This window comes from Rhineura floridana, chromosome 5 (genome assembly GCF_030035675.1).
Source record: "Rhineura floridana isolate rRhiFlo1 chromosome 5, rRhiFlo1.hap2, whole genome shotgun sequence".
In the NCBI taxonomy this organism is placed as follows: domain Eukaryota; kingdom Metazoa; phylum Chordata; class Lepidosauria; order Squamata; family Rhineuridae; genus Rhineura; species Rhineura floridana.
Genome location: NC_084484.1, coordinates 5,285,744 through 5,308,822, shown reverse-complemented (window position 1 = coordinate 5,308,822; position 23,079 = coordinate 5,285,744). Strand labels below are relative to the sequence as shown.

General features: G+C 40.3%; 1 protein-coding gene across 11 annotated transcripts in view; it reads right to left on the bottom strand.

Annotated features, from left to right (window-relative positions):
- ENOX1 (ecto-NOX disulfide-thiol exchanger 1) overlaps positions 1 to 23,079 on the bottom strand; it is a 611,398-nt gene that overhangs the window by 89,769 nt on the left and 498,550 nt on the right. For all 11 annotated transcript variants that reach the window (XM_061629891.1, XM_061629898.1, XM_061629899.1 and 8 more), the window contains one exon: positions 21,642 to 21,762. In XM_061629891.1, coding sequence (XP_061485875.1) covers positions 21,642 to 21,762 — 121 coding nt within the window. The remainder of the gene's footprint in view (positions 1 to 21,641; positions 21,763 to 23,079) is intronic.

Genomic DNA, 23,079 nt, shown 5'->3' with positions numbered 1-23,079 from the left:
TTGAGACAGGGAATCAGGATTGTGCCTACTCGCCTCAGTCCTGACCTTCATACCATGGGGTTATGCTACTCCATTTCAGAAATGCAGCTAGATAGAATTTAGGTAAAACTCATTTAGGTAGAAAATTTGAATGGAGGTCATACTCATCGCACCCCGCCCTTGATCTCTGTGCATTCAAGGGATGGTATGCACAGGAGCGCCAGGTAGGCTCCTGAACATGTAATCCTTACCCTAGAAAAATGAAGGGTATGGGCCTCTGATAAGCCCTCTGAAAACAGGACACCCAAACATTTAGAGAGCAGGGGCACAGCCAGCAGGCACACTTCTCATCCCCACTTCACTTTTTTTCTACCTAAATTTATGTCTGAATATGGCTACTGTCTTTTAATTGTAATATATAAAGAGGCCATAATAACATTAGTTGCATTCTATTTTGAAGGTAAAAGCGGTCTTACGAATGCAGTAGGCTATTGATGCGTCTAGCCTAATATGCTCTGCTCCGACTGGCAGCAGGCTATCCAGGTTCTTAGGCAAAGGCCTTTTCTATCACTTGCTATAAGATCATTTTTGTTAAACTGAAATGCTTTGGACAGGATCAGGAACCTTGTACGTGCAAAACTACAGACTATGTAGGAAATTAGAAGTAGACCTGCTGGCTGTGTCCTTCTGTAGATGTTCAGGTGTCCTATTTTCAGAAAGCTTATGAGGTACCCTTCATTTTTCTAGGGTAGAGATTACATGTTAGGATACTTCCAGTTTCTTTTCTGCCCTTCTGTGCTCCACAAGTCCATTTTAGATCTCTCACTCCAGTTCTCTGTCACATGTTTTTTTTCTCTGGTGTCTCTGTTCACTTCCATTCATCCTCATTTGTTTGCACAAAGTTTGCAGGGAGGTTATATGATGGCAGATGTTTCTTGATTATTCATTCTCATTTGTTTGCAGAGAGGTTATATAACACAGGGCCAAGCGCAACTGTTATCCCTTGCTTTGTAGTGTACTTGAGTATCACTTTCCCTACTGCAAAAAGTCCACTTTGGGCCCCTCCAGATGTTATTTATATTGCACATTCATGATAATTTGAGCTCATGATACTAACAGGGTGGTCATACATGATTCCACTTTCAATACTATTTGCACCTGCAAAAGTTTTGGGATGGTCTTACTGCTTCATTTGTCAGTGCATATCCTGTAACTTCTTGCTGAAATCCTGTAACTTGTCATACCACAAATGTTTTGGTGTTTTGTAGTTGCTGGTGGTCCTGCTTTTGTTGTGCCCTAGTCCTTCTGGATATCAATAATGTGGTAGCACTGGGGAAGCATCGTAGAACAACTAAAAACACAGCATAAATCCATCACTAATGCACTATTGTTGTGTCAGTAATATGCTCCATAATACACCTGCAATAAAACACCTGTCTGGAGGGGCCCTTTAATCGTGCAAGCGGAATATGCAGGTGTGCAACTGAATCCCATCTGCAAAATAGTAGCAGGCTGAAAGTTTCCTTAGCTTCATGCCCCCTTGGCTTGCTTGTTGTTTTCTTGAAGTTACATTTGAAGAACACTAGACATTTTGGGATAATAAAATTACTTGCAATTTGTTTTTTGTAAAGTATAGAGACATTAGTTCCTTATAATTGATATAATTTAAATGGTTTGTTGAAAAAAGAGAGAAAGATTTCCCACACTTGTTGGCATGATTTTAAACAATTTCTTTAAAATGTTAATTCATCAAATGGTAATGTTTTATTCTTACCCAGAAATTACATGAACATTTTCCTCAAGTTCTCAAGTGCCATTAATCAAGCATAAAGTGCTTTGCCTCTCTTCAGCTGAGAAATGGAACAGTTTGGGGCCATCTCATGAGGTGATTAATAATGGAGCAAGCAAAAAAAAATGCCTATAGTGCGTTTTGTTTTAATTATTATATTTCTGTTGTCTTAAACCCATAAATCTCCCGCTGTGTGGATGCTTTCTTAAGGAGCTGTAAAGAGTTGCCACAGGAAAACTTCTGGCCTATTTGATTGGGAATTAAGCACAACCAATTTTATCTAGATTGAAACCATAGGCCAAAATCAAAAAAGCTACTTTAGACATGCCCAGGGTCTGGTGGGATTTTAATTTCTCCCCCTCCCCTTGAATGGTAGAGCTCCTGCATCCCCCTTCTGATATGATACAATTCTTTGGATCCAGACCATAGTTGTTATATACATGCTTTCCACCCAGATGGTGCTCAGGGTATTTACCAGACACAACAACATTCTTGAGGCTCCTAGAACATATTACATTAAAGCACACCACAGGCCCAAATTCTTCTGTTCCTATTCATCTTCCCCCACCCACCCCCCAGTATCTCATCTGAGACAAAAGGTAACAATTCCCAGATAATCAGAAATACCTTCCTTTAGGATGGTCTGCCATAAACTGGTGCCCTCCATATTTTTTGGATTCCTACTCCCATCAGCCTCAGCCAGTAGTGCAATGCTGGCTGGGCTAATGGGAGCTGTAGTCCAGAAAATAGGGAAAGTCCCAGAATGGGGAGGGCTGTTCTAGGATTTACTGTCCACAGGTCATAGAAACAACAGGGGTGTGTAACCTAAGAGATCTCAGCCTCACCTCTTGGCAAACATGGGAATTGCAGGGCGACCTAAGCCTTCTTTGCACATTCCCCTCTACGTGTTCAATCATCATATGGAGGAAAGTGAGATTATGGCTGCCAGCCCTGTTCCCCCCTCCCCCCAACTTGTATGCAGCTGCTGAGCCACACTCTATGCTTTAGACAGAACATGCATGTTTGACCAGGATTCTTGATCACAACTATAAGTGGCTGTACACACATTTAACCCTTTCTCATGTTCTGCTCAGTGTGTGGAAGTCAGAGGTCAAGGTCAGCAGCAGGCATGAGCCTCATCCTGCTCTCTTCCCTGCACTGACTAAAAGCACAGAGGGGAGCGTAGAAGAAGCCACTTGTTCATGCCAGCTACAGACCAGCTTTGCCTGACCTTCCTCACAACTTCACAAGCCAGATGTGGCAGGTGGGTGATTGAGATCTTAATCTTAATCAAAACTATGCAGTTGTTATTCTTAGCAATAGCATCTAAACATGACTGGGAAAATATAATCGTTTAACTCTACCAACAGATTAACGCTAATCTGGGCTGCAATCGTAAGCATACTTATTATTGAGTATGCCTCACTGAATACAGTGGGATTTTCTTTTGAGAAAACATGTGTAAGATTGTACTGTAAATTATTCTGGATACAAAAAAAAGAAAGAGAGAGAGAGAAGGAGTGACTGTCTGACACCCAAGACAGGCCAAGCTTTGAGCATATAGCTCAGTAAAAGGACATATTGCTAAAATGGGGAAGTTATTCTAGCTGCTGAAAAATTGCTGTTTCAGCTGTGACTGCTCCTTGTATTCTGACTCCCCATCCTGTCCCAAGTGAATGCAGGGGATGACACACTGGATTTCCTTCATGGTCTGTAATAATATTGCTTTTTCAGCTGGTGACACAAAAATCACTGCACGCTTTAAGGTCTTGTTGCCCAGTCACATTTTTGCCTAACGCAAGCCCCCTTTCAGTGCCAATAGCATAATTTCCCCTTTACACATAGCAGATATGGGAAACAGCCTAATTGTTATTCATCACTTTTTAACACTGGCTAAATATCCAGCAAAGAAGTGGGGGGGGCAGTCTCCAGAGAATAAAAATGTGTGAGAGCTCAGAAGAAACATAGTATCTAACTGTGTGGCAAAGAACAGAGTCATGTTTATTGTTTACTATACTTTCTAGTCCAAAAATGGGCTCCTAAGAAGTCTATTTTTAATGGGATTTTGAAGCCTAAATCTAAAGAGGACACCATAATGTGGGGTGATAAAATTTAGGTGCCAGACATGGAATATGTGGTGCTTCCTTAATCCACTTCAGGCTAGATCTGGTACATACCTGAGTCCGGGGGTGAAGAACCTACAGCCCTCTAGATGTCGTTGGATTTCAACTCCCATCTACCCCAGCCAGCATTGTCAACAGTCAGGGATGATGGGAGTTGGAGTCCATAGACTTTGCCTGAGACTAGTGGATGGGTGGGGTTGAGCCTGATTGAAAGTAGTTAGACAATGGAACATGTGAATGATATGCACTAGGGTAGCTACATGTCCTACTTTACAAAGGGTGGTCTTTGATTTGAAAGATTGTCTGGTCCAAGTCTGGTTTAAAGATATGGAACCATAAAAAGGGAGAATACAGGCCCTGAGGTTGCCCATCAACAGCAAGCACCGGGACAACAGACTGAATAGGACCAGATCACCTGATGGTCACAATCTTCCCCACTACATGCAATGTATTTCTGTTTAAACCATACTAATTATTTCTAAATACATAAATTAGCATACACATTTTCCTCACAAATCTATGTCTTCTTCTGCCCTCTTTTTTTGGTGTGGTGTTAAGTGGCCATCTTAAATTGGCATGCACTGGAGCCTAAACACACCCTGCACAGAGAACACAGAGTTCTCCCTGCTACCTCTTTTCCTTTTCAATTACTCCAAGAGTCAATGAGGGAGCAGCAGTAGGAATACAGTCTCCATCATTTAGGCCAAGTTCTTTTTTGAAGCCTTGCATCCTTCTGGGCACATCTGGGCCTTCAAGCATCATGAAAAATGTAACAGCATGGCATAAAATGTGCACATGCCAATCACACATTTGCACAAGGCAATTCAAATGTGTAGATACAAAATTTAGAAACAATTACTATAATTTAAATACAAATACAATAAATCTCACCATAGTGGAGAAAACTGGGACCGAGTGACCTCAGTGGTTGCTCAGCCTTGGGATAGAATCCGTCTACTGCTGCCAATCTGACACCAATCCGCCCCATGCCTGCCCACCCCGCACCACAGAGAAGCAGGAGAGTAGTCCCCCCCATGGGTGGAACAACAAAGCAGAGGCTGCAACAACAGCCTCCCCAGCAAGGCCAGATTACAGAGGAGGAAGAGGCACCACCCTGACAGACAATGGGTGAATAATCTGCTTAATTCCGACCACCCCCGTGGTCCCTTAAGCACTCTCCTCTCTAACCACAAGCTATAACAAAAACCAGACACGTGAAATATGGCATATAAATACTTATTAATTCTTGAGCTTTGACTTTTGCAGAAGAAGTATGCATAAAATATATTGCAATATTCACATTTATTTCCTCATTAGAATATTTTGCCTCACATTGCTCATAATATAAGAAGAAAATCATTTAATTAGGGCATGATTGAGTCAAAGTAAGTCACTTTTTCATACCTAACACTTCCTTTCAAATCAGTGCTTAATTTTATATAGACCATGCCTTGTGTATGTACTCTGTTATATCTTGATCCTAAGGCTCAATGTATCATTAACTAAATATTTATAGTATAAATCCTAGGGCCTCTGAATTTCAAAATTTCTTAATGCCATTATTGCAAGTAGTTAAACTAGCATAAATATTTAGGAGCAGGGCCTCTGATGATTCCATCACACTCCGTTATGAAGTATATTATGGCAAGATAAACAATAAATGGTCATGCTTTGTGAAAAATGAAGCAATATTTTGTCAGGGATAGATACAAACATCTCATTTCTGTTACTTTACATTTTTATTTTGTAAAAGTTAAACTACTGTATTATTATTTTCCAATATTTTTATGTACTGTTTTAATTTCAGTACTGCACTGTTAATTTTGTTCAAGCGCAGGCTCCAAAATATATTTTAGCATCTTGTCAAAATGAGAAACCAAGAGTGTCGATAAAAATGACACTAAAATAAATGTAAATTTAGATTGCTGTCACAAGCGGCTGCTTGCTTTTGTGAAGATGTTAGATTGCTATAGAGTTTACCATAGCAACCTTGCATCTTATTATATAAATAATCCCCTTGGTATCCTTAAAGTCTGCTAAGAAAACAGGATTAAATCCATTCTCATATGTAATGATCCTGCATTAAACCTTATCAGGATGAAAAAGCAGAAAACATAATAAAATGTAATCTAGATAATAGCTTTTCTGGCAGTTCAAAGGCATCAAAGCACCACAGGCATTTCAATACAGTTTGTAGTTAGTCAGTCATTTTTCCAAAGCCCTTATTAAATATGTCTCCTTGAGAGTTCTATTTTCTTCCTCCCTTTCTTTAGAAAAACAAAAATAAGGTTAATAAGTCTTTCATTGCTGTGATGAAATGAAATATGATGGTCCTTTGATATGATGAAGTCAGGAACTTTGCTAGACGATAAAAGAACTTAACTGAAGATACATTTCATGCTTTGCTTTAAATATAATTTACTTATTATTCATTAAATTTATATCCCACCCTTCCTCCCAAAATAAATTCAGGGCAGCAAACAAACAACAAAACACTAAAAACATCTGAAAAACAAAACATATTTTTTAAAAAAACGTTTAAAACCAAACATCCTATATATTATAGCCAATGATTCTGAGCTAGGCCCAAAGGATTCTTTCAGAATCCTGCATCGACCTGAATGCATTTTAGACTCTGACTTGCTCTTCTGTTATCTTGGCCTGTGACATTTTTCTATCCTTATTTTCCTTCAGTAAGGTAACTACTATTACTCCCTCCTTTTGCAAAACTAAACTATAGTGTGTCGTAAGGAGAACTGCTACATTTAAAACTCTTATTCTAAACTGAGAAATAATCCAAAGGTATGTGTTCTCTTACCTTGTTCCTTGTGGGTTTCTACCTGATATCCTCTAGGTAATTCATCCTGTCCTTTTGCTTTTTACAAAAATTATCTGAATGTATTCATGTTTTAATGATATACTTGCTCTTCATAATCTTCTCTTCTTTTCACAATGATACAAAGCACCCTGTGCAGCCAAGTAGATTTTCTGATCATTTATTTTGTATTAGAATAATTATGCATTGAGACACAGTAGAACTGAGTTCAAAAATTGCCAGTCTCTATGATCTCCTATTTAATTTAGCTTTGCTGTTTTAAAGCCTATCTGTGTCCTGCTGCTCTCTTTTGTTTTTGGTTTTCCTCTTAGGATCTCAAAACCTACAGTTTCATGTTCATCTCCCCCCACCCACATGGCTTCCACCCTCAGTATCTTTATCAATTTTCTCCTTACAACAGAACCTAATAAAAAATAGCAAAGCCTCTGGCTGTTTCTTCAGCTTTTGAAACAGAACATTGTCCCCAAAATACCCAAAACGCTTTGGGTCCCCTAAAAAAATTGCTCTCTGTTATGTCAAGCAGATATCTAGAAATGAATAATTTCCCTTGAGTAATTTTTGGGCCATTTGCTTGTTTGCAGTTGGAGTGGATTATGTTATGGAGGATGTGAATGGGTTTTATTCTTTTGGTTTTGTTGTAATATTGGGTTTTTTTATTATCATTGTAGTTGTTATTGTTGTAGCCTGCTTTGTACAGACTTTGCCCAGAAAAGACGCATAGAAATATTTTAAAATAAAAACAGGATATCTGGATAGGTGAGGGAGCCCATGATTGCCAATCTGTACTTTCTGGATCTTCTTGAACTTTTGTGACTGTTTCATCTCAAGTCAAATGAATGTCATTTTCCATGAGGAAAAGGAAGCTGCATCCGCTGTGTGCCTTTCCCTCCCCCACCACATGATGAGGATTTGTGAATCAACTACTGATAAGTCATTATTGTTGTTGTTGTTGCATTTATTTACCGCCCCATAGCCGAAGCTGTCTGGGCAGTTTACAACAATTAAATTGTATAATTGTAAATGATAGAAGGATGGGGCTGTGGTTAGAATTGTAGGTAGGCAGGTCAGCAGGAGTGACTTGCCCAGTGGGGCAGAGCCACAGTGATAGCCTCCTGGCAGCTGCATTGCTGCATCTTACTGGGGGTGTGAGGAGTGAGATTACAGCATGATCAGGCTATTGTGCCTGCACAGTCCTGACCTCACTGCTGCTTCACCCCTCCCAGTAATTGGCAGCACAGTGTTGCTGCTGGGACTCTGCTGCTGCAACTTCTCTCCACCAGGCAAGCCCTGTCAACCAGTCCCCTCAAACACTGAAATCTTTGAGGTTAGCGGGTTTAATGTTCTATTGAGCTGATTGACAGGAATTTATCCCCTCTCCATCCTCTCAATTGATTTTGTTTCCCCTGACCAACTCAGTCCATTCTCCTTCAGCACATACCCTCTAACACTTACCAGGCAGACAAACGAGCAGGAAGACATCAGTTCCTTGAATGAAAGAGGCCTGTCTGGCCTTCCCCTTTCCACTGTGCCTCTACTCACACTTTCTCCTCACACCCCTAAACACAGTCCATATATATATTTACCATCTCCATGAGAAGTAGGCCACTGTCTACCTTATAGCTGTCTCTATCTACAGACCCTTCAGCATGATGCTCTATTAAGGATGTATGAACATGCCTCAGTCTCTTCCAATAGTCATTTGCACTTTCATCTAGTATTTTCAATTCCACTGCAATTGGTGGAATTGCACAAGATTGTATTCTGTTTTGTCATTTGGTCATGTGGACATATACATATTTTAAACATTTTTAATGTAGCATACAATAGATACATGTATGTCAGCCATCAGCAGATATCTGCAAATCATTTGTCTTCCCTCTGTGTTCCCTTTTGCAGCAAAAACAACAAAGAACCTTCTGGCACTTTAAAGATAAAGTTAATGAAGTGGCTAATGGCCCATCACAAAGTTATATCTGGCTGCAGATCTAGCTGTGTCTACCCAGAAGTGAGTCCCATTGAATTCAGTAAGGCTTACTCCCAGGTAAGTGGGGTTGGTATCGCAGCCACTTTTGGTACCTTGATTACACAGTTCAGTATAAACTTGTCATCCTATCTCATTTCTCTCACTCATTCATTAGGGAGACACAGTATAGTCAAGAAAACTAAGGGGGGAGGATGGGATTTTAAAAATGTACTTTTAAAACAAGGATTTAGGGTAGTCAAAATGGGCAGTCAAATACAGATGGTTCTCATCACTTTGACAAAGAAACTGGGACTTTAACTGATCAAAAGAGATAACAAAAGTGATAACTTCTTTCCATGTGAAAAGAACAATCATGAGTGATGCATTCCATTGGTTTTTTTAAATTCCTAACAGGAAGCAGATTAAGGCTGAAATCCTAACACCTCCTACCTGAGAGCAAGACACACTGAATTTAATTGAATTTACTTCTGAGTACACATTTGTAGGTTTGCAGCCTCAGTGTATACTGGCTGCCTTTGGAAACAAACAAAAACAAGAAAAGCGAAGAGGCATCTGCATACCTCAATTAATATGTAAATAACATATATTGCAAAGCAATTTACATGTCTATTTACATATAATATGTGCATGTTCAAAAAAATTTGTTGTAGAGAACTAAGGAGAATAGTATTCACAGCAAGAGTCCATGTCACAATTGCGGTTGAAGGGGCGGATGGAAGGAAATCTTCTGGATAGTCATTTCTCAACAGATTCCCTGAACATCCCTATGCTCTATAGCCCAATTCTACCTCCTTTGACATTTTTTCAATAATGTTTGTTTTTAGCAGCTAGAACTTCCAAAGACTGTGCAGTGTCATTCATATGGCAATTTATGTCAGGATATTGAATGTCCCCACCTCATGTTACCTCCTCTTCATGTTCCCTTATTAGGTATTGCTGTTATGCTACATGTGTTAAATTACATGAGAAGTTCAAATGTAACCTATTGAATGGTATCTGGTGATGTGCCTTCCTGCACATAATTAAAATCAATCTTTAGAGCCAGACATCTAACAAACAGTGATGCTTGGTTGTTTTCCAATAAAATGTGGTACCATTTTTAAAATAAGTAATTAACATTTGGATTGTAGACTTGATTTATGCTCAGCTAGATTTAAAAGGCAAAATGGTAAAAAGCTGATTTTTAGAAAACAACAAACCCAATAGGCTAGGAAAAAAATATGTGATATCATGAAAAATCTAAGCAGCTGGGCCTTACATACTTTAGACTGCATTTTCTGTTTTATGGGAAGGTGCCATAAACTCAACACATGCTTGTCAGACAGAAAGTCCCAGGTTGAACCTCTGGCACCTCCGATTGAAAGGATCTCAAATAGCAGCTCTAGGAAAGATCCCTGTCTCAGATTTTGGAGAGCTCTGCCATTCAGAGGAGACAATACTTGGCTAAAATTACTAAACGGAAGAATTATCACTCAGTATAAGCAGCTTCATACATTCAACCCACTTTTTATGATTAGATAAGGTTTCCCCCATCTCAATGTGCTTTTAATGCATCAAGCAGAAAAGACAGTGGCTTGTAGATGAAGCGCCTACATTTAGGAAAGGCTAATGAAACTGTGGTCAACAGCAGAAATGGAAAAATGTAAGATACAGATTTCCATATGATGCGGGCCAAGTAAGAAACTTGTCTTCCATAATTCAGTGGGATAATTAGGGGTGTTGAAAGCATCCAAGCAGGGATGATCATAAATATTATAGATAAAAGAATATTAAGTATATACTTTTATCAGTCTCTGAAACCTCTGCTGCCCTACAATGCCTTGATTTCATTCCTGCAGGAACGAATGGAGCCATTCACTCTTATAGGGACAGGCTCTGGAAAGGGTAATTCTTCCAAATGAATTGGCTAGGAAAAACTACCCAAATGGTTCTGGTTGTTTTTTTCCAAGAAAGCAGAGGTAATTTCTTTCCAATGGCATTTTGTTGTATTTTGCTTTTTCTGCTGCTTTAAATAATCTCTGAAGTGCCTTGGATAAAAGTCAGGTAGAAATGGTACAGCTCGAGGATGTGGACAAGGTGCTTGGACAGGTGCGGGCGACCACTTCTGCTCTGGATCCTTGCCCCTCATGGCTAATAAAAGCTAGCAGGAATGGAACAGCCGGCTGGGCCAAGGAGGTGATTAATGCCTCTTTACGAGAGGGAGTGGTCCCACCCTGCCTGAAACAGGCGGTGGTGAGACCGCTCCTAAAAAAATCCTCCTTGGACCCTGATAATTTGGACAACTATAGGCCAGTAGCAAATGTCCCATTCCTGGGCAAGGTTCTAGAGCGTGTGGTCGCTCGCCAACTCCAGGCTCTCTTGGATGAAACTGATTATCTAGACCCATTTCAATCGGGCTTTCAGCTGGGGTTTGGTACAGAAACGGCCTTGGTCGCCCTGTATGATGACCTCTGTCGGGAGAAAGACAGAGGGAGTGTAACTCTGTTGGTTCTCCTTGATCTCTCAGCGGCGTTTGATACCATCGACCATGGTATCCTTCTGGAGCGACTTACGGATTTAGGAGTGGGAGGCACTGCTTGGCGGTGGCTCTGCTCCTATCTCGGGAATCGTCTCCAGAAGGTGATGCTGGGGGAACATTACTCGAGTCCCTGGGTACTCCAATATGGGGTCCCGCAGGGTTCAGTTCTGTCCCCCATGCTTTTTAATATCTATATGAAGCCGCTGGGTGAGGTCATCAGGAGTTTTGGAGTGCGTTTCCAGCAATATGCTGATGATACGCAGCTCTACTACTCCTTTTCATCTTCCTCAGGTGAGGCTGTTGATGTACTAGACCGCTGCCTGGCCGCGATAATGGGCTGGATGAGAGCTAATAAACTGAAACTCAATCCTAACAAGACTGAGATGCTGTTGGTGGGAGGACCCTCTGCCCAGATGGTTGACGTTCGACCTGTCCTAGATGGGGTTACACTCCCCCTAAAGGAACAGGTACGTAGTTTGGGGGTCTTATTAGATCCGCTCCTGTCACTTGAGGCTCAGGTAGCCTCGGTGGCACGGAATGCATTCTACCAGCTCCGGCTGGTAGCCCAACTACGACCCTATTTGAGCAAGGAGCATCTTGCCTCAGTTATCCATGCTATGGTAACCTCTAGATTGGACTACTGTAATGCACTCTACGTGGGGCTACCTATGAAGACGGTTCGGAAACTTCAGCTAGTGCAAAATGCTGCGGCCAGAGTTCTCACTGGGACAAAGAAATTTGACCATATAACACCTGTCCTGGCGCAGCTGCACTGGCTACCGATATGTTTCCGGGCCAGATTCAAAGTGTTGGTTCTTACCTATAAAGCCCTAAACGGCATCGGACCGCAATACCTGATGGAGCGCCTCTCTCGCTATGTACCTACCCGTTCACTACGCTCGACGTCGAAGGCCCTTCTCCGGGTCCCAACCCATAAAGAGGCCCGGAGATCAACAACTAGATCTAGGGCCTTCTCGGTGGTGGCCCCCGAACTATGGAATGCCCTCCCAGACGAGATACGCCTGGCGCCTTCTCTGTTATCTTTTCGGCGCCAGGTAAAAACTTACCTTTTCGCCCAGGCTTTTTAAATTTTGTAAATTTTTAAATATTTTAATTTAACATTTTAAACTTAATATGATCTTAATTTAAATCTCAATGGCAATTTTATTAATGTTTTATAATTGTACTATATATATATATTTTTTTTCCACACTTGCTCATATTTTAATTGTGATTTTATTTGTTGTACACCGCCCTGAGAGCTTTCTGCTATAGGGCGGTCTAGAAATGTAATTAAATAAATAAATAAAATAAATAAATGCTAAAATTAAAATCATATAAAACTTTAAAACATGGCTCCCCCAATCTTGTCAAGTCTACTAACAGTTTTGTATTTTTACCTGAGTCAAATGGAGTGGACCGAAGTTTTAACTTGGCTACATGCTGCATTAAAAATGTCAAAAAATATTGACATATAGACCAACTTTTGATTTGAAAGTTCTGCAGCTGGGCAGGATCTTAGAATTGCTAGTTCACTTATCTCTGCTCATGTGATGTCTCCTATATTGTTCCTAGGGCATGAGAGGGGGAAGAGCAGAGAGTCACTAAAGGAAAAAACAATGTAACCAGGGAACAAATGGAGAAAGTTGTCTAGCATCTTCTGCTTCCTTACACATTTGCCTACTATCCTGTCCGGCTTTCTCTGCCTGCCTCTGGAAGAGCATGCAGAATTTATCAGTCAGAGCCTGGCTTATATGTGGGTAGGGCTGGTCGAGAAAATAGTTTCAGTTCACATTTTAATGCAAATCTACCCATACCTGATCCAATATGTAAACTGAACCACAACTATCCTTTGAAATTCACAACTCTGGATTTTGTGTTGCAGTTCTCCAATCAAAAAATAGCGTGCAAAAATGCATTATGTTAGGGAAGGTTGTGCACAAAAATGCCTCAATTAGGAAACTAACCTATTAATATGCCTTACATTAGGGGGCCTTCTTTTGCAAAACTGCACATGTTAGGCAAAATTACCAACAAAATATGTTTAATAGGAGAAATGAACATGAAAATGCATACACATTTTGATACGGATTTTTTTTAGAAATCAGAAACTCATGCAGCAATAGGGTGAATTGAATTCAAGATTGTTTAAAAAATGAGAAGCCGAGAGAAACCAAAATCAACAGATTAGTCCATCCCTACGTGTGGCTACTTTTCACATGATGAGCATAACATATAGCAGAGCTCTAAACGTAATAAAATGAGTAAATAAACTAGGGACAACAGTGCAAGCATGCAAAGTTCTGGTTTATGCCAAAATACTTGATGGAGGATCAACCAAGCTCATGGCTAGTGATGCTTTCGTAAGGTCCTTCGTTTTGTGGCACATTGTTAGGAAATATATTTTCCCCTTTACTTGCTTCCTGCTAAAGCATTTCACTTAATGGAGCTGTAACAGAGAACCTCTGTGTGCCACTGCTGCACTGCATAATACTACTACCCTTCCATTACGTGGGAAATTACAAATATATCCTAAGGGTAAAAAATCTTTCCAGCTAGCTGCATGCACACAGCTGCCCTTCAATAATTCTTAAAATTGCTTCCGAGTCTCTCACTTCCAGATCTTTGCTCTCAGGTAGAAAAGCGAGAACACACAAGATAGTATTTGATCTACAGATGTTATGGACAAGATGCCTTTTTTTCCTTTCTGAATAAATGCTTCTGTAGCCAGACCTTAATTTTCACTTTTTTAAAATTCTATCTATCTATCTATCTATCTATCTATCTATCTATCTATCTATCTATCTATCTATCTATCTATCTATCTATCTATCTATCTATCTATCTATCTATCTGTCTGTCTGTCTGTCTGTCTGTCTGTCTGTCTGTCTGTCTGTCTGTCTGTCTGTCATGGCTCTACTTCAGCAAACAGTCATTTTAGATTATTCCATTCACTATCAGCAGCAATGCAAATGAGGCAGCATTTCAACTGAACATTGCTGTTACAACAACTACAATTTTACCTAAGCACCCTAATTCTATGCCAATGGTGAAAAGAAAAGAAATACAAATGGAATATTTTCCCTCCCCTTCTGGGAACCACCTCTTACATGCAGCCCCAAACCTACAAATGAAACTCATTAGCTGTTTAAACTGTTTGATGTTCACACTGAGTTGTCAGTCTGTCAAACCATCCACAAGGGTCCCATCTGGTGCTGCTATGTCTAGATCAACTATTTCAGAATCTCTCTTCTATAGACCAGATTATCTTATGTGTAAAGAAATTCAGCAAATCTACAAAGAATGTTCACACTGGGTTCTTTTCCTAAACTATTTCCCCTTGTTCTACACAAACATAAGTGATATTTTATCTGGTAAGGTCTGTTCAGTTGTTACAGACAAGATGACCCCTGTCATTTCCACAGCACATCAACCCCCACTTTTTGTGTGCCATCTGAAAGGGAGACACATGCATGCAGCATGTAGAAAACAATTGCCCAGCAGCAGCTATGAGCATACCTGGCCCCGAGAGCTTAGGTTGCCCAAGGAAAACTAACATATCTCACCTTCAAATAAAATTACAAAAAAGACATGAGACACACTGTAGATTTGGGAGGCCAGCACTTTTCTGTATGGGTGAAATGGCCTTAAATAGCTATCCTAGTTCTAGATCAAAAATCTTGCACAGAACTAGTATCTGAATCACTAATGAAATGAGTCAAGGATTATTTATAATATATTTGCATTTATAATATATTTGTAATGCCACACAATTAACCATTATTATGTTAATTATTATGTTTTTAAGTTGTTTTGTTTTTAAGATGTTTTTAGCGTTTTGTTCCTTGTTTAATGTCCTGAGCTTCTTCTGGGAGGAAGGGTGGGATATGCACACTGTTTACTGGTAGGCCCTTGTGACAAATGAGAAACAACCTTCTCCCACTTCCCACGTGCTATATGTTTTTCAAGCCCATAACACTTCTTTTTAAAAGGTGCTATGAGGGTAAAGTGGATAGTTTGCCTGAAACATTAGATTCAGAGGGAATTACATCTGACATCTTAACACTGAAGCTGAGGGGAAGCCTGAAAGCAGAAAAAGAATGCACCAACCTCCAGTTGTACATAGATCCATTTAGCTTCTTAAATATTTTAACTTTGTAGATCTTTCTTGCCCTCCCCCACCCCCTTTGTTAGGAAACATACGCTCCACTAGACAAAATAAAGGACTTTAAGTTCTCAGCCAATGAGTTGTTCTTCCCTGTGGCAATAAAAAGTGGCAACCAGTTGTTATGGCTGTCCATTACTAAGAGCAAACTCCATTGGGGTGATATTTATCGAGTGATAAGCTTGCTTCAATTGAGTAGTAATGTCACGGGCCATTGTGATCAGTTAATAAATCTCTGGGGTGGTATCCAGTGCTCCCGTTCTGCTAGCGCAAGAGACTTGCACTTGCAGAATAGAACCTTCCCACCCTCTTCTCTCCCCTGCAGCCCCCGTGCTCTCAAAGTCAGCTCTGGAGGGGGGCCCTCCAGACAAGATTTGGGGGACACAGGGGAAGGAGAGGAATCAGACTAAACTACTCAGGTTTTCCTGAACTGAAGTCCAGATTCCTAGTCCCCTTTGGGTCTATGCTTCTCTGTTATCCTCCATGATGATTTCAACTTTACCTCCTCCTTAACATCAGGACAGATTTAGAATGTTGAGCTTCCTACAGCATGGAGATGGTTCATACATGGTATCCAGTGTATTGGGTAAGATTCTACACTCAATGGTAGGAGCAGAGCTTGGAAAAGTTACCACTGGATTGGGCTGATGGGAGTTGTAGTTCAAAAAAGTAACTTTTCCAAGCTCTGGATAGGAGATCCCTGAACTTAATTATTGTAACAATATACCAAAAGCCTTATAATATGTCTGAACCGACTTCTGTACTTAGTTCTACAGTGAATATAATCTTGGACTGATTTTGTTTCTGCTTGTGTAGGAAGAATAATTTTGCCATCCCTAATGGAAACTGGCCAGCCCTATTTTTTTATACTTTTATTCTGCTTCTCAACTAAAATGTTTCTGAAGCGACTGAAACCGTATATTAAAACTGAATTCACAAAATTCCACACTTAGAGCTATCAATTTAAAATACCAAGATAAAAAGTATAAAAAAAAGCTAAGAAAAATATATATCCCCTGCATATTTGCATATTGGTTTAAAGCACACAGACATACAGCACTGCTGAAACTTACAGGGAAGAAAGTTTTCTAAAATGGAAAGTTTTGCTTTTCTAAGTGTCTAGTGAGAGCTGGCCAGCCTAGATGGAGTTCCACAATGATTGTAGAGAAGGCCCTGGACCATGGTGCCACCTGTATAGCTTTAGCTGCAACAAGCCTTCTCACAAATATCTCAAGGCATGGTGGTGGCTGGGGTGGGCTGGTCCTTCAAATACTAAGTGCCCAGATCCTTAAGGCTTTAAAGGTTAAAATCAGTCCTTGGAAATTGATGTAAAATCCTACAGAATTTGATGCAGCAGTATGATATATTCTCCAGCATTTTCCTGCATCCTACAATCTTACTAGTGCAGAATCACTTCCTTGTTTATATCACAAATTCTTCAGGCTGGATTGAGAATACCACATGGAGGATATCATTCTCTACTCTCAGCACTCACTCCCTACCCCAACCAGTACTTCTCGGCATGCACATCGCATGTGGTTGAGTCCAGGGAAGTCAGGGTTGCAAGATGTGCCAACTATTCTGAAGAGTTCATGACAATCAGTATGGTAAGAGACTAACCAGTTACATAATGCAGAGGAACAATTTCTACCATACCTAGTTTCTGTATCCTGACCTATCTTGGATTATCAACTGATGTGTCCTTTTCAACAATCCCTTATTCACTGCCAAGAAACATGGGGCAGACAGCCTTAAACAACAAGTAATTGTAATGGTATTTTCATGTTCATATTTGTCTGCAAAACTATTTCCATATTCATCATGCTGAAAACAAAAAACAATGTGCAGGAACAGGGAAGCCTGTGCAAACAGAGGAATATTCATAGCCCTCTTTAGGTATATGTGAGTTAAGTAAATACATGAGGAAGGACTGTGGGACAAGTGTACCAACACCACCCACACCATCACTATTCTGTTCACTTCCATGAGCTGGATGGTAAATTGCTGAAGTTGAGAGTCCCTGGTACTCAAGGAAACTCCCAGGATGTTTCAGAATCCTGGAAAATCAGATTCTAAAATGTGCAGGGAGCTTCCATGGGTCCAGAGAGCTCCCAGGTTCAGAAGTTCACCCTCCATCGCATAGAGGGCAATTGGAATTGTGATGGGGGAGGATGTGCATCTTTCTCACACACATCTATTTAGCAGTGAGGTAAATCTACCCAGAGCTTGGAAAAGTTACTTTTTTGAGCTACAAAATCCAGTGGCCATGCTGGCTGGGGCTGATGGAAGTTGTAGTTCAAAAAAGTAACTTTTTCAAGCTCTGAATCTATCAATGCAAATCAGAAGTCATAAACTTTATGCATGAACTAAGTACTACTCTCCTTATAATGTATCCCCCAGTTAAAAACAAGAGCAGACAATAATGATAACTTTTATCAACTGTTTTCCAAGATTAATTCCCCCAGTCAATCAATTTTAATCAAGTATGTACTGAAGACACTGACTAATTTGAGCTATACAGATGCATCTCAGAGTCAACTGTCTATCAAATACACAGTTAAGCTTCTCTAAGGTAACTAGGTGAAAGAAAAAATATAATTTGCAATCTAAATACGAAATGTTGGTCATAAAGGAAATAGGTCAGAATGTTCTCTCCCTCATGCACACTTGATTTTGGTTTGCTTAGTTTGACAAGCTGATTTTAAACTTAGGGAGAGTCTGAATGCCTCTGGTCTAAAACTAAGTGGGGGGAAATGGATAACCTTCCAATAAGCAGCTGACAATCTAAACCATTCAGCCACTACAGATGTCATTACAGACTGATAGTGAGGTGTCATGGCTGAAACCCAGGTTCACATTCCTGCTCAGTTAATAAGCTCACTGAATAGCCCTGGGCAAATCTCCTCTTCTTAATTGACTTTCAGAATTGTTATAAGATTAAAGCTCTTCATAGGAAGGGCTAAATGCAAACAATGGAAAATGAAATAGAATGACACACAAAAAAACCTCTACCCAACTGCAGGTATAAGATGCAGGTGAGGGTAGCATTACAGATGAAGCTGAATAAGTATTGTAATGAAGAACGGTTTTCATTTTGCAAGTTTCAGTCTTTTTTATGCAACAGCCTAATGCCTTGCTTTGCAGTGTAATCCATAATTGGTAGTGGGAAGTGATATATGCAGGCAGTTCTACTGCCTTATCTAATACCTTGCTGGGCTCAAGGTGGCAGAGCAGAGGAACACTCTACGGGGACCCCCCAGATGACCTTTTCCATGTACATTCAGGATGATTTATGCTCTTGATAAGAACTCCTGCATTCATATCAATTTGCGTCCAACTTTCTTGGATGGTCCCATGCCAACAGTACCAATCTGTGTGTGGTCCATAGCTTTCTGCTAAAATTCTCTAAATATTCGTAGTACAATTTTTTTTCCATCCCACTTTCGTTGCACTACAGCACTAGCATGCCCTGGAAACGTGCCAAATTAAATTTCCTTCTTTGTGACGTACATCCTGCTGATGCCAGATACCGCATTCCTGTGGGTTTAGTTGCGGAAAGCAGTGAAGGTTTAGGACAGCAATAACATAAAAGTGTTAAAGTGGTGGCATGGTGTCACAGCACATATAACTCGCACATGGGGGATAGAGAGGAGGAGAAACTTGCACTAAGGGAGTCCTATAAAACTCAGTAGGGTTTCTTTAATTGTGTAAACCTCCTTAGACCCATGCTAATTTAGAAGCTTATCTATTGGCAAACTTCCTTCCCTCCTCAAAAGGCAGGATAAAAATTTATTAAATAAATAGGTAAGAGTGACAGAAGAAAGCTAGACAAGGGTGAAGGAGGGCTCTCCTTCTGCCCATCCATTTGCAATAACTGCAGTGCAAGGGAAAATACCAAGCCCAAGTCTTATATACATAACCAAGGCCAGCATTTTTGTGCCACCAAATTTGGCCAGAAAATGGTCCCATGTGTCAGTGGACTGCTCCTCCAGTGACCAAAGGGACCAGAATGGGTCCAGGTGATGACAGAGGAGGTCCTAATCCAAATGCTCAAGCATGACAGTAAAGAATGAAGTACATATGTATGAACACTATAGCTGTGTGTGACAATCCTGCAAACCACATTAAGTCTGACAGAAAGATGCCTCCTGCCTACAGCAAACCTGAGATAAGCGAATCAAGGAACTGAGTGCGACTGGAGAAAACCCCTGACCTGGATCAGTGGCTCATATCCATAATCTCCCGCTCCCCACTTGAGTTTTGGAATATGTGAGGAAAAAATAAAATATACTTCTGATGGCCAAGTGTCTTTCCACCACCGCAACTGGCCCTCCACCAACTCCAAGTCAGACGCTCAGTCCTAGTGACTTCACTTTTTAAAGAAATCAAATGCAATAAAGAAACCAGTCTGGCTGGGAAAGATGCCAGTGTATAGACTAGGGATGGGATCTGCTGGGCAGTCTGAAAGCATTCTGTTGACCTAACAGGCCAGTATCTTTGTCCACTGGCCACTGCCATTACTGACCCATTTTTTCCCTTGCAAAAAATATTGATATTACTATTGATAATTTTAAAGGAAATATCAATAAATGGAAGGAAATATCGATATAATTATCAATCTTAATATCGATTAATTTAAAAAATAGCTGCAGAAAATTGCTACACAAAAATCCAATCTGAACCAATAGAGAATAAGAAAATTAATGGAAAATTTGGTGCCAAATCCAAACTGGGCAGAATTCTAGCACATCCCTAATAGAGACATGATCCCAGTTGCTGAGCGACACTTACTAGGAAGTAAGGCCCACTGAACTGAATGGCACTTACTACTAGGTAGATATGCATAGGATGACAAGGCAAACTGACCCTCTGTCTTTTGCTGTTGATGCCAGATACCAGCATTCCTATGGGTTTTACTGTGGAAACAAGTGAAGACTTAGCCCAGCAATCACATCCTGAACATACAAACTCTAAAAGTGGGAAAGTGATGGTGTGGTGTCATAGTTCAAATCACTTATACTTGGGGGGGGGGGAGAGGGGAAGCTTATGCTAGGGCACTCTGACAATTTGCTGTGTTAAAATTGCTGTGCTGCTGCTAGATGACCAGACACACTCTCTTATGATTATGCGGCGGCAGCTGCAAGGCTGTAAAAAAAGGGGAAAGCGATGCTAGTGCAGAGCTGAGATTATGCAGGAGAATTGCAGAACATTATAAAGCGGGAGGAAGTGCAGATGGTCCACTTCAAACCTACTACAAATGCACTTTCATTGTGGCAATGGGTTGTTGCTGCATACACCCGCAGTAAAATACCAGCCTGGATGCACCCTACATTCCTACACCCTTTTTCTTGTCATTGCTTAATTTTTAAAAATGTTTTCCTTCCCTAAAGGGGAGGGAGAGATTTAGTCAGGAGTGTAACAAAATCTCTCCCAATTTGGGTGTGTGTCAAGGGACCAGGATGGTTTAGGATCTTTTGGATACATACTGCTTTCCAGAACACCCTCAGCATGCTCCCTTTTTGGCCCTTCCAAAGTTGGACGTCTGATGCTGGTTGGGCAAGAATTTTGGAGGAGGTGGCAGGGAGGGAGGCTCTGACATCAGAGAGGGAGACCCGATCTGTCCTATGGTCCCCCAGGATGTCCTACCAGGGGCCATAGGTTTGCACCTTTCAACACATCCTAGGTCTGACTGGAAGGGCAGTTATAGCCCAGCTCTGAGTTGTAGGAGAAAAAAAACTTTCTGGTAAAGGATTGTCTTTTAGGCTGGAAAGATGGAAGGCTCAATATTGATGCATCCCTCACAAGTCATTAAGCTGATAACAGAGCAAATGTACAGGAACCTGAGGAACGATTACAATTAAGGTACGTCCCCCTCAAGCATTTGCTCATAAATCAATAGGCTGTCCCAGAGTCCAATTTATAGCTTGCTCTCCTCTTAATTAGCTATGAATACAATCACGCACAGAAAACCAAGATAAACATTTTCAGAAAGTGGAATCTTTTACCTGGTTTTTCAAGATTATTGCTGATGGGTAGAAGCATGATGGCAGAAAATGCCACCAGTCTGTATATTTGCAAAGTCCATCATATAAAGGTGGAGAGTGGGGATAGGCTGTTCCTCTTAAAAATATTAGCATAATTGTAGTAGAAATAGCATGCCACAAGATACTAGAAGATAACCATTCATAGTTTGAATAGATCTCTTTGATATTGAAAGAAAACTGTAAAGGCGGGGTCCGAAGCTTACCTGATTCATCCACTCTTAGTTTTTTATTACTGGGATTGTCAGTGCTGTCATCATCAGACATTTCCATTTCTTCCTCCCGCCGGATCCCCATGAGCTGTTCACTGTGAGCATTCCTGAGTTCCTAAAAATGACAAAAAACCAAACCTCACTTTGTGGGTTATATTGATTTCTTAACGACAACTCACTGATTATAAGCAGGATAATGAACTTTACAAAGTTGTGGCTTTTTAAAAAGAAAAGTATTAAAGGATTTTAAGTGATTTAGACTGAGACACAAGCATTGATATGTGGTTTTAAATTTTAATTTTCAGTTTTGTCATTTAATGTTTTGCAGTTTTAATTGTAAGCTGATTTTATTTATTTTTTCAAGAAAAAAGATAATACATTTTGATGTGGAAATATAAATATATATATATTAAATTTCAGAAAAAATGATGACAAAACTATTTGAATAGTTTTTTGCTACAAGTAACTAAAAAAATTGGGCACAAGCCATCTTATTCTGAGGTCTGCGATATGCATTCCTCTGAAGTTCAGAGGGAGTGGAAACTGCTATATGTCAATACTCTCCTGTGGTTTCAACGTGTGTGCGTGTGTATTGTGCCCATTCTTAGTAACTAATTTTGCTGTCTATGTAGCCAAGAGACCTAGAATTCTACATTAGAAATCTTAGGTTCCTCAGCCAAATTAACCAACATTCTGCTCTGAGATGTAAAGGAAGTTGAACAGGTACTGATACTCATACTGGGAGAACTTCCATCACCTAATGATTGTACTGTATCCCAGACCTCCTGATGTTTACGAAGTTCAAAATCTCAGGATATTGTGGCATTTACCAGATTCTGTGTCAAATACTATGGCCCAGTTATTTACTTAGTTCAGTGGACCATAAAAGTTTGCATTGTTTTTTGACACAAGCTGTTCCAATCAGAGAGACTGCCTTACCTATTTTGTATGCTCTCTGTACTGAGGAAACAGGATACAATCCTCCACATAACGCATCTTCAAAGATTTGTCCATATTATAGTGTGCCATAAGCAGAAAGATGAAGCCCCTAAGCCTCTGTGGAAATGTGTGCATTTATGAAATAAATGTGGAGGCTGAACAGCCAATCCTCAGAGAAATCACTGGAAGGAAAGTCAGCCAAGGAATGCAATCAGCAAATGTATGGTCTGTAGAAAAGCTCAGATCGCTTTTGTTCTTATAGAAAAGCAGAGAACGTGTGTAATAGCTGCCTTCCTTAACAGTGGCAAAAGGAAGATTGAGGGAATTCTATTTTATCCTAATAATAATACTGTCAGGTGCAACACAAGGATGCAGTCCAGTGATTAGTGTAGTGCTTTTCAGCCAGCAGACAGCTAATTTTTCTATCGACAAAGAGCCCAATTCCCACAGAGGTGGCTTGAAATCTTTGAAACAAGGAAGAGAAGTCACATTC